Here is a 13,355-nt window from a genome sequence, read left to right as displayed (position 1 = left end):
GCATGTTCATTCCTCGGCAAAGACCCAGCAGCGCGCAAAGTATGATATTTGCGTTATATCTATGTTCGCCAGAGCACATTTAATTACTACTCTATCTATTTCCTCTGACACTGAGAGCTATGCTAATATTGATATACTTTAATCAACCATAGATTTATAGGGACAGCTTTTGTATAATATACCTTCATATATATACAATCCTGTTGTGCACTTAAGCTTTATATAAATTTTGTAAAGGATTTTGCGTTACATAATGTACGATTTGTTTGCATTGGTTATCGTAAATTTATATTTAATTTAAATGTACGAAGCAAGTCCCGATGTGTGTGTGTGTAATCTATAAAATATCATATCATTTGTAAATACAAAATTATAAATTGTTTTATATTCAACACGTATAAGAAAATCCTTCGTGCGTTTTCGGAATTCCATTTATTTGAAATCCAAATTACTTAAATTCAAATCATTTTTGAAAGTGTTGTTTAAATTTGTAAAACTTTTTGAAAAAAGGAGCCATATATATCTTTTTAAATTTATATATAACTTATTAAAGGCTGAAACTAACGCATTATAAAATTATTTGTAATTCGTAATATATTGTTATTCGTAACTTTGACTTTTTTGTTATTCAAGATTAAATTAAGGATTTTTTTTATTTAAATTGAATTTGAAATTGAATGTACATTTATTTACTTTTAAAATTCTAATAAGACTGAATTGAATATTAATGTTGCATACAAAATTGCAATTTGATGCGTCAAATAAAAATGATATATTAGTACATATTTTCTAATGTACCAAACGTACATACATAATATAGATACAAAAATAGAATAATCAGATTTAAGTATTAATTAAAAAAAATAATGAGACATTGTTCAATAAATAATTTATTCGATATCTTAATCTATGTATTTACATACTGTAGTCGGTTCTCTTACAAACCTGTAATAAAACCTCAAATGTTCTTTTTTATGGTTCAAGGCCTTAGTCGATAAAATCCCAAAATCTATGAAATCGATAATTCACTTCTCCAAAATGTTTTTCGAACACTTATCATTTTACTAACCACACTATTAACTTAATATCTAATATTTTAAGGCACTAAAATTTGACTAGAAATATAAAGAGTCTTTTCGTCTTTACTATAAAGAGTAATACTCGGAGGGATTCAACGAAACTTCGTTCAGCTCGTTCACTTCAGATACCTGCAGATAAAAAAAAATAACATTAGCACTAATATAATTTACGTACTAAGTACACTCCGTGCAATAATAATCCATTACAAAATGATGCCATGTTACTGCAAAATATAGTATGTATGTATATGTAAATTCTTACGTTATTGCTATTTCTGTTGCCACCAGGATATCACGTCGAGCAGCTCATCTTCATCCATGGGCCCGAGAGTCTGTTGCGTTGACACTTCGTATCGGTCGACAGGTGAATATGCCGACGAAACTCCGGACGAACACTCCGAAGGCGCAGGGGAATTCGCTTTCTCCGAGCACGGGGAACTGCTTCCGTAGAAGAAACCGTCGTCCATGTCCGACAGCGAATTCATACTTTGCGAATTGCTACTTGGAATATTTTCTCTATTTTCTTGATCACGTGTGATTCCTAATGCAGCGTCGCTTTCGTCGAGTAATTGTTGCAAATATCTGATGTACTCAACGACCATCCGTAATGTATCGACTTTACTGAGTTTCTTTCCAGATCCCCGTCTGGCGCCACCAGACAAGGCGGCCACCACGGAGGCTGGCAAGTGACGACGAAGTGCATTGAATCCATCGTTTACTTGTTTCACGCGATTCCTTTCACGTGCATTACGTCTCGCAATCGACACAGCCTGAGGTCCGGTGTAAGGGTTCGTCCTAAAATGCACCTTCTTTCTGTATTGTTGGTTGGGCGGCGTGTCGTGAGTGACATAATTTTTTTCCGGAGCCGGGGCAATCGGTACAATCCTTTTTTCCAGTGCTGGTTTCGTTACAGTCGCAGACGGGTAGCCAGAGCATACGACTACGTAGTTGGTTTGACCTTGAACTAATTGTATTTCTTGTAACATTTTACGTGTTTGCGCGAGCGTTCGCGAGAGATAAGAGCACACAACTGATCCGCGCGGCGTTCGGGAAAGCACTAGCCGGCGCGTAAAGAAAGGCTTTGTGGGAGCTTTCGGTTTTAGGCGAGCGCGAGCGACGGCACCGGAGCTTCACGCACAAGTGAGCCACCGGCGCACGCGCACGCGTTATATCACCTGCGCCGGCTGCAAAAAATATAAATTTTAAAATTCTCTTCCCCTATTATTTTCCATCATCCCTTCCCCTTTATACGTACGGGTTCGTACCTGGCGAGTGGTTAGGGGAGCGGGCAGCGAGCGGCTAACGCGTGCCCAGGTTTTTTCTGATGACCACTAAATTGTGCTGCATAACATAAATATATTATTCGAGTACGCACTTGATTTATTTATAAAAACTAATTGTCATACGAAAGACAAGAGTAGTCAAGCCGAATTCAATCACCTTAAAATATCACCTAAGATTACTTTGTTAATGATAAAACAAATAAGTCGAATATTATTTTATCTGATGGTTCGCGATACGTGCGGCATGAAACGTTTTCTCGTATTAAGATATTTTGAGTCGCGGATAAAAGTCACTTTGCTTTATCGACATTGTCGTTGTCATTCTTGTTAAGGTATTTTAGGGCTTTTTACTATAAAAGGATTAGCCGCTCCTGCATATTTATGCGGCCATGTATTTTAGCAGTCGCATCAATTAGTCTAGCTTATTCCAGTAGCAAATTGCTTGTGACCAATATGTCCAGACGTAGTAAATGGTCATTGTGCCAATTATAGGCAATGAATTAAAAGTATTTCTACCTTCACAAAAAATAAGCATCTCTAAGAATAGGCTATTGGTATCGTTCGTTACCTTTGTTACAGTGAAACTCGTGACATGCGTAAGATTTTCGTTTTTATGCTAATTATTTTACGTATTATAAATTACATTTGAGGAATTAATTTCTTTGTAAAAAAAAATATACGCAGTATTGTCACGTTGAATTATTTTATAGTGTTTTTAATATCTGTAATTTGGCTGAACATGTTACAAAAAAAAAAAAAACATAATAACAGTCCTGCGCCGCGTCCAAATCGTATTTACCTATAATGTTACCTTATACACGGACTTCCCTGCATTTTCCACATATCTGGAATGTTGAAATATCGATTCGCTGGGAACGTTCAGGCGTTGTTGCATTGGCTCTCTTAAATTATTCAAATACCAATTGGTTAATTTAAAGTGGACTATTAATTTATTGTTTTTGAATTCTGATTAATGAAACGTGATCGCTGTTTTATTAAAAAATTCTAAACATCCAGGCGCATGTGCAATCAGTCTTGCTCGTTTGACACTCGATGGAACATTTTTTAAATATATGTTAGATTCGAGGAAAGTATTTATCTCGAAGTTAAGCTATGCTTGAAGATTCTTGTATAGATTGTGGGTTGCATTCAATTTATGTGTGTAATGATTTTATGATAACATCGACATATCCTTGAACAAAATAGTGACAACTGTGTAGTGCTTAGCTGGACTATTTTTTTTTATATTTTTTGAGTACTTATTTTTTTTTATTTGGCCTATTAATCTCTCATTGGATAAATATATTATTTTCCAAACGTATTTAATGTCGGTTTATTCGTTTGAACAAAGAACATACATTTTATTTGTATATATAATATAAAAGTATATACAAAAATCCTGATTATATATGTTAAATCTATTCAAAAGTGTGTGTGTGTCTAAATATATATTGTAAGCTTTAAAGCTTCTAACATTTTTCGTAATTAAATAAAAGTAAGTTTCGTTATAAAACGATGCTACGACGCGTTTAATGTCTAATTAAAGTAATTGCATACAAAGATTTTCACTTACAACTTGATGTTATAACCGCAGTTCCAGCGGGCACCTCATATTTAAAAGGCGCCTGATTCCTTTTAAGATAATAGAGATCAAGAAAGTTACAAAGAAATATTGTGTTTAATTCTTGTATATATTTTTAGACACTTTTGATAAGATCGCCGCAGATATTAAAAACTTTTAACATTTTCTAGATTACAGATATTTTTGTAGTTCGCAAGCCCTTTGGCAAAACTTACACGAATAATAATCATTAAAAAGCATTTGCTTTGTAATTTTATGTTATATGTTTATTATTAAACATAAAATTTGTTTATATTTAATCATAATAATAAACGCTTACTGTATGCGGACTGTATAAATACCTAAGTGTTTAACGTAATTGTATTTTGTTAGCAGCGGGTTTTTCCAGCTTTACTCTGCCTGACATTAAATATGTTTTGCTCCCATTGCGACGTTATCATATGTCGTGGTGAAAAGGAGACAGATATATTTTTCGATGTCTGTCTATTTAAAGTAAAGTTAAAATTGTGTTTAGAACGAAATGAAGAAATATTTTTAGAATTGTAGCATATATTTCTTAATTTTTTATCTACCATCATTCGGCTGAGCAGCGTTAATGTCTAACGCTATCCCAATGATGACGGGGGGGGGCTGGGTACTTTGTCCAGGCGAACATCGTACCTTCTGTCTCTCACTCTATGTGTTCTAGTATAACCTTAAATTAAATGATGATAATATTTAAAGGCCGGTGATTTCTATTGTCGGAAAGTAATCAAAAACAAATATCTCTCGATGTTAACTTCACCGATTCAGGTATCGCGTGTTTTAAGTGACACGTCGGCTTATTATTTGATATGAAAATGTTTTTATCTCGAGTTTAATTCGTGTGCAATTTATCATAACTCTGATCATTTCGGCGGCAATAACTTTGGTTAATCGCTTGCATAAAATATCGATAATATATCAATTTGTTGTCTCGTATTTTTGTATTTATTCAATTCGCTGCGGATGTTGTACAGTTCTATAATGCCGTACTCATACCAAATGACAGCTATTTTACCTCCTGTTGCTTAATAAGATAAAATAAATGTCCCTCCACCAAATATAACTTGATCGCGTAATTGCGATCACTACTTAAATATACTATAGGCGTAGCGGTCGTTAAGTGAATTATTATTTCGGTATAATTTATTATTTAATAAGTATTGTATGTAAGTTGAGGTAAATTCTGAGCGAAACATATATATATATTTATAAACATATAATTAGTAGGTTAATTTAAAGATTGTTTTTTAAAATTTAATAATCGTGACACATTTAGTGTCTTAAATTGTTATTATAATTCGTATTTTATTTAATATTTAATTTGCCTATCGCGTTATTTTCATCTCCAAGTGGTCACGTTATAGTGACATGTACTGGTAATTTGACAATTACTCGCTACAAATAAAACAATTATGTTTGACAAATTACTTAGATGTAAACCAACGTGGGATATTAGGGATGGAATGATGGGTATGGGAAATATGTCACCTGTCATCTGTCGGCGCAAAGTCACGCTTCACCGGTGTGGGATATAAACAAACAACGCCCTTTTCATTTTTTAAGTATGCAAACTAAATATTCAGTACGATAACTCATCCTATCGTGGGACGAACGAGCATAGATTTATATTACGTCAGATCCGTAATGGGTTGTCGTTTTAAAGGCTCGCTGTACTTAAAGAAACTATACCACATCTAGCTGTATTTACTTGCACGTTAAAAGAGTCGTTTAAAAAATATTATGAAAAAAATATTATCTTCGTACTCAAAAATATGATAATTTATAAAAATTCGGCGTTTCCGAGAATATTTGAATAATGCTTAAAGCAAATAACATAAATATTCCGAGTGCGTGTTCGAAAGTTGTTACTCCGTTCAGTTCGGTAGCCCATTACGCTCCCGTCGCAAGCTTTACTAAAGAATCAACCTCACATTAGCTACATATTTAAAAATTATGCTCATCTATAAATCATGTCGATAACACACGTCGGATCGGTCACACAATAAAACTACCTGATTCGTATCCAATATCGTTTGATTAACGATTTGTTGAGTGACTCCTATTCATCGCAACATCAAAGGGTGATATTAAGCATTAATAAAGAGAATATTATACATTTCGTCGGTTTTGTTACAAAGCGCAGTCTAGTTAAACATTCGACGCCGCGGTCCGCGTGAGTTGCGGTTCCTTTACACGAGACGCGGTTTTAATTGATTGATCAAAGCATTCGGAGAATGTGTTAGTTATCGTTATGTATTTATGTATTTCCGCGATTGAATTCGTGGTTTTTACATGGGACGAGGTGTTCCACTGGATACGACGCGTGGATGTTACTCTAACATCATTCAAGCAATGGTACAACTATATACATAAGCAGATGAGAGTTTAATGCAAATAGCTTCAAATATCTGAAAGCATACTTCCTTGTGCAGCAGTGGTATTGTCATTTAAGCTGTTGTTGTTTTATAAATTATGTAATGTAGTTTAATCTAGATTACTCGCAAAACAAAATATTTTATTTTGTGAATGAACTTAAAGCGACCACTGTCATTATGCCAGATTAAAAAAAAACACAGCCAGCCTGCGTGTACGAAAATAACGACTATCCGCCGAACCAGGACAATTCTCACGCTCCGTATTCAATATCCGAAATGCAAATCTGCTGTCAGGATGGCTTGTAAAACAGTAGAGCCTATCTTTGCCTCGCATCGGTTCGAGGCGTTTCAAACACAACGTTTGTGTCGGACATTGTGACGTCGACGGGAAGTCACACTAGAAGACACATCGACACCTCGACACCGATCCTGACAGATACGTCGTGGTTTCGTAGCTATTGAATCAGATGTCGGCGTGACGAGCGAATTTTGACCCATCTAGATATATGGTCGTGTAAGGCGTTGGCGTCTAAAATAAAACGTTTCAAATATTTTTTCTCGTATTCTACAGTTCATGAATGAGTCTGTTGTAAATTTTGGTTGTATTTCAGAAAGAGCCCGGTACCATCGTACGATCAATAAATTAAACTAGTGAAAAAAATGTTTTTCTTTTTTTTCTTTTCGCCGACAAACAAGCACGATTCTTTTATAGTTTTAGTGCACCTCGTTAGCCGCGGCGATAAGATGAACCTAAATAGATAATTAGCTTTGTTTTGTCTCATATAGTTGTCAAGATTTTTTTCGAATGAGTTTCGTTTAATTGCGTCTGTTAAAAATTGGTTACACTGTTAGCAGGTGAAAAACGACAAACATAAATAAAATGTCGAACGCTGATTGCCAATAAACTAAGTCGATATTTTGTGTCATATAATCTTGATACGATATGCGATATATAAACTTCGGAGAAAAACTTTTGATAATGGTCGACTTACACGGAAGTCATTTTATTCATCCTTAAGAGAGTACGGCGCAATGATTTCTTCCCATGCCCTCTCGCCGAAGAACAAAAAAATGTGTAACGTTAATTATACGTCACGTGCGATTTTATTAATCAATTGCAACTTTAAATAACAATAATATAACAGAAAATAAACGACTCACTAAAAAGAAAAGCCTAAATGAACGTGCTTTTTAAATATTTTAATTTAAAAAAATATATATTGATATAGTTTTCATATGATATCATGCGTAATAATTCGTACTGCGCGAATAAATTTTCTCGACCAGTGTACATCGGGCTTAAGCGGTCGGCAGAAAGAGGCGCGTGGCGGGCGCGCGACGGCGCGGGCGCATCGCCAGACGGGTTTGCTCGTTTTAAACCATACCTTAATTACGGTGAGGCGTTATCGAGTAAGAATGTGCACACGCGACATTGGTATTAATTTTAATGAAAGAAGTGTGCGCCCGGCAAGCACCTGCCCGAGACGTCGACTGAAAACCACGCTGACCAGTAGTGTTTATCATAAATGTTTGCGTTTACTTATTGCTCGGACGCGGACGCGTATGATGTTTACTTAAAACGTGTCGATTACAGTCGGGTTTTATTCAATTCAGATTGGTTTGTAATCATTCAAATCGTCATCTCCATAGCATCGTGCTTAGGAGAGATTTTTATCTTAGCTTAAAAAGTTAAATTCAAAGTATTCACTGTTATTTAAAATTCGATTCAAATCATTTATTTTTAGCACTCAATGCAAGACAGCCCTTAGAGTAACAGATTAACTCATTCAATATACTCGTTTAGGAGGCCGTTATTATGAAAATATGATTATTTTAATTTCGTATTTGACACAGGCATGCTCCACTCGAGCTTGTATGAAATTTACGTTTATCGCTTCATGTTTTGTAATTATAGTAGAAACACCTGCGTAGGCGATGTCATTGCTTCGAATTCACAGCTGATCGGATGGCAACATAGTTTTATTAATGAAGGAAACTTTGCACTCGAAATACCTCAATAGGTATACGAGATATAAATATAGTCAATACTGGCACGTGAAACTTATACGACGAGGTCCGAGTAGCTTAGATTCGAGTGGAATTTGAGATTTCAAAAAGAAATTTCACAAGTATCAAATTTATTTGCTTGATTAGCTATAAGCTTAATTAATTATGCATAAAACTAGCTAATAGAAAGGGAGGTGAGTAAGAAACATAGGAGGGGAGAGAGAGACGGACTCTGTCGGAGGGCAGGTGTCAGTATACATCTGCCCTTGCAATGAGCTGTCTATGCCCCCTCCTTGAAGCCCCCTTACCTTGTCTTTTATGTAATATTAGTTTAAAAAATTGATTTGATTATAAAATGTGTTAGTGGCGTGGTTATTTAGCTTTCGATTCTATTTAAAAGATTTATATATGTCTGAGCCATTCCCCTTTTTGATTCAGTAACTTAATGCCCCCTATCCCAATAGAACCGCGATGGTCCGGTGATTGAGTTGCGTGACTGTTAACACGGGTATATGGGTTCAAACCCAGTCCTGTGTTTTGACCAGTGTGGTCGAAAAAACTTCAATCCTTTTTCTCAAGGATGACGTCTTCGTCCAGCAGTGGGAGATCTACACGCTGTTTAATCTTTACTAATACTACATAACCGTAGAGTACTTGTAGGGATCTAATTTGTGTTATTTTATTTACTTTAGCTAAAGTTATACACTTCCAAGTTTGGACCTGTAAATGTCAGACCTCCTCGCTGATCGTCAATATCAATTTAATACTTGTTACTAAATCTTGATATCAAGTAAAGCATATCAATTTTGTATGCAATGCGTAAACATTTATTCTTTAATTCCGGTTAAAATTTAATAAGATGGCATACAAAATTTTGACAGGTGGTAAAAATAACTGTTAGTCAGCTTAAAATACAAGCAATCGTATTAACGATACAGATGACGTAGTCGCGACATTGAACTGGTCTGATATTTGGAGTATATCAACTTAAAGTTACTATTTAGTTTCTGTTCGTTTCGATTCGATTGGAAATCCTACACAGCCTGCAAAAGCATATGTCAATGATCACGCAGAATAGATTTACGAGCAAAAATAAGGGTGTAATTTATATATATTTAATAAATAAATTATTTACATTCGTATTATTTAACTACTTACTCCGGAAATAACTCGAAATACTTCTTACATAAAATAATTCCAGTACAAACACGGCTCATTCGAGGTATTTATATACACAAGTAGCAAACTCAGGCGTGCATAATTAATACATAAAAATTACCATTGACATCTGAAAATTGCTGCGATTCATTTAAGGCACTACCTACTCGGAGGCACCGTAAGTGCATACGACAGGATAATTTCAAAAATAAATTGACGCTTGCCTCAGTCGGCTTTTATGGGACGTCGTGTTTATGTGAGAGAGAACCGTAATAGAGGCTGAGCAGTCCTCTGAGGACACAGCTGCCTCTGGGCGGGGAGAACGGCTTTACGTACGCACTTGAATTTTTAGCGCTTATTATATTTAAACCAATGCAAATTTCGATACGATGATAATTTTTGTTTTTATTATTAATTTTCTTAAATATGTGAGAATTGCTACGAAAATATTTATGCCAAGACCAGAACTAATTCCTCCAATTGCTTTTTAAAGTAATAATATTCATTGACGTCGTTTGAGGAAAATAATACCGTTGTTTTACGTATTGTTTTGTTGTGTTATAAGTAAATACGCTTGATTGGTTTAAATACATATTAGCTATCCACTACATACACAATAACATATCATTAAGGATATACACGTAGACATACGTATAGTCAAGAAGAATACGCGAATCTTAAACAAAGATTGCGGGTTCAAACCCGAAAAGTCAATACAAAGTTTTGATGTGCTTCATTTTTTTTATTCATATCATGCTCGGTGGTGAAGGACACATCGTGACTCCTGCATGTGTCGAATGACTCTACTAAGGGTATAACCATCAAGTCAAATTGGAGTAGCATGGTGGAATAAATATTAAACTTTCTACTAGAGACGTTTTCTTAAGCCTTAAAATGTTTCATAACATTTAACATCCGCAATACACATCTACTAAGATGACAATCTTTAACTGGATTCCTAACAATTCATAAAAGGATAAAGCGGGCCTTACCCTAGCTGCGAATAATAATAATTATATCTGTAATCAGCCCTCTGAGTAAAAAAATAACATCCAGCTACTAAAAATAACAATAAACATAAATTCCTCTGAGTGTTAAAGCACTGAGTACGATTACCGTAAAACTTAGGAGCAGATCCAATCCCGATAAAGCGACAAAAGTTTCAACAAGCGCTGACACAAATATAGTCTAACGCATCAGATCGTTTAACTTCCTCGATATGAATCTTATGCAGTTAAAATAAGGTGCCAGTTAGCTTGTACAACACGTTATGGCCGCACAAGTATTGTTGTTTAAGGTGAAGCAGTGAGTTCGATACAGATCTCACCTCACGTGGTTATACTGAAACATAACTAAACATGCCTAACTACTGCATGAATTTGTTTCTTTATTTTTATCAAAGTTTTCTGTTTAATTTCTTACAAATCATGTTATGATAAGCAGACTGGTAAGGGTGCCACCTGATGGTAAGTGGTCATCACGTCAATAGATATTGACATCACCACCACCACTTCGGTAACCAAAGCGTTATATCCTGTGCCTGCTGTCTGGCTCCTAAGTATTGCTATTTGCCGATAGAATATTTGATGTAAGGCGTGTTACCTACCCACAAAGTCCCACCACTAAGTTATTTGCATACTTCCCTCTGTATTTTTTAAATTATTCGCGTCTGTTCTTTTGAAACTGACAAATGTAAGAATGTTCTGCTGAATTACTAATGGTTAATTAATTAACGTAATGGACCACATTCGGTTCCCAAAACATGTTTATCATATTGGTTTTCAAATACACTGCCTCGGGCGATAAAATCACAGTCACGTGAATGAATAAAAAAATGTTTTGCTTAAAACGTCGCCGGATTATAATTACTCACTAAATGATTGATGCGTACGATTCATCGGGTATAACCTGTGTTTATTTTTATATTATTTGACAACAACGTCGATAATAACTATATAAGTTTTATAGTCTTCACTTATAGTAAGATAACTTTTGCTGATCTCAATGCTTACAATGTATATATTTTGTTCATTTATTTCTCTATCGGTTGTCTGGCTTTGACAGAATATGACGTGAGAGATACAAAGGAAGTAATGAGTTTGCAGTAGTTTTATAAAATAATTAGTTGTAACTCGCGGCTCGCTGGCTTTGTTGGGGTTCGTCGTCGCCTATTTAATTCCTTGGAGTTCAAGCTCGTTTTATTATAAATTTGATCAAATAGACGGACGGACAGGCAGACGGAGCTTTCGCATTTATTATATTAGTATAATTTATTATCATTATTCGTATAAATTATTGGTCAAATATTATCACATTACTTGGTGGTAGGGCTTTGTGCAAACCCATATATGTAGGTACCACCCACTCATCAGATATTCTACCGCCAAACAGCAGTACTCAGTATTGTTGTGTTCCGGTTTGAAGGGTGAGTGAACCAGTGTAACTACAGGCACAAGGGACGTAACATCTTAGTTTCCAAGGTTGGTGGCGCATTGGTGATGTAAGGAATGGTTTATATTTCTTACAACGCCATTGTCTATGGGCGGTGGTGATCACTTACCATCAGGTGGCCCATTTGCTCGTCCACCTACCGATACCATAAAAAAAAACATACATAAATTCACATATACATACTGTTTCTGAACCTCAACATAAACCAAACTTAGTCAATGTTGAAGTTTAAATTATTATTAGTAGCCCTATTCTGTTAGAATGAACTCGAAACACAAAACATACAAACATCCAAATAGCTTATAACTGTAAGTTTGTTATTAATATTTCACGAATACGAGCCGAGTTCTTACAGATCAGCACTAAATAGATCTCGCAGGTACCGAGTTCATAGTTTAGTTTATCAATGGAAGTATTTTACGGAATCATGTTTTATTTTCCCTTTAAATCTGTCCACCTTCGTGTTCTTTAAAACATAAACACGTCTGCTACTATTTTATTGAGCGTAGGTACAGGAGATCATGCGCGTGCAGCACCTCTCAAGCGACACGCCGATGAATGCGTGAATTTTAAGCATTTATTAGTAAACCACAAATGTAATCGCTTAAATAAATGCAGCTGCCGACTCCCAAGGTTTCCTTTTTGTTTACGTTTTGATTGATTGATACATATATTATTCTTCGCATAAACGGCGTGAAGGCGACAAATAAAAATAACCAGTATTGGTTAGGTGGAATCGTTGTTTGCATATAAATGGTGGCTCGGGTTTAATGGCTAACGAATAAAGGAGATGGAGTTGCGTACTCGTACGGAGAGATGTCATGTGAAACATAACATTAAAAAGCAGGGGGAGTCCATAAGGCACTGCGAGGCGGCGAGGTGAGCCGCTTTATCTAGATTCGTTTGTAAAATTAAATGGCTCAATTCGAGCTGCGGGCTAATATAAATATTGAATTATCTTTGCGGTGAAACCAACTCCCACACGATCGGAAACTATACTCGTCTGATACGAGAATGTATTTAACAATGAGTAAATATTCTAATATTCACTCATTGTTAATCATCAACACAATCGATATTCTAATATCGATTTAAAAATATTGTTTGAATATGATTCTTGTAATACTGTATACATTTCGTATATATTATAAATATTTAAGTACATTTTGTGAGTATAATTCTGTATTCATTTAATTATTTAAAAAGAATATTAAATTAAAGGAATATTTTGATATTTTATTAGTGTTTATATATTTTACTAACTAATTATAAAACATAGCTTGTTACGTACTTAGTTATAACTCAATAAATACGCGGGCAACGTATCCGAACGCAATAATGTTGAGATCGGACGTATCTCGAAGCTCGATGAAATATAAATCAGAGCAGGCTCTAT

The 13,355-nt window shown here is 35.1% G+C and overlaps 1 protein-coding gene across 1 annotated transcript; it reads right to left on the bottom strand.

Annotated features, from left to right (window-relative positions):
* Positions 1 to 872: 872 nt before the first annotated feature.
* LOC113397413 (achaete-scute complex protein T3-like) lies at positions 873 to 2,261 on the bottom strand. The gene is made up of 2 exons (XM_026635735.2): positions 1,342 to 2,261; positions 873 to 1,208 (listed from the first exon to the last, which is right to left on the bottom strand). The coding sequence occupies exon 1, from the start codon at positions 2,063 to 2,065 to the stop codon at positions 1,349 to 1,351; it is 717 nt and encodes a 238-aa protein (XP_026491520.2). The 5' UTR covers positions 2,066 to 2,261; the 3' UTR covers positions 873 to 1,208; positions 1,342 to 1,348.
* Positions 2,262 to 13,355: the final 11,094 nt, after the last annotated feature.

The sequence above is a fragment of the Vanessa tameamea genome, chromosome 3 (genome assembly GCF_037043105.1).
Source record: "Vanessa tameamea isolate UH-Manoa-2023 chromosome 3, ilVanTame1 primary haplotype, whole genome shotgun sequence".
In the NCBI taxonomy this organism is placed as follows: Eukaryota; Metazoa; Arthropoda; class Insecta; order Lepidoptera; family Nymphalidae; genus Vanessa; species Vanessa tameamea.
Note: the sequence above shows the minus strand (reverse complement) of the source record. Positions and strands in the feature narration are given on the sequence as shown.

Coding starts and splice junctions, on each gene's coding strand:
- LOC113397413 (XM_026635735.2), bottom strand. CDS start 2,065: ATGTTACAAGAAATACAATTAGTTCAAGGTCAAACCAACTACGTAGTC.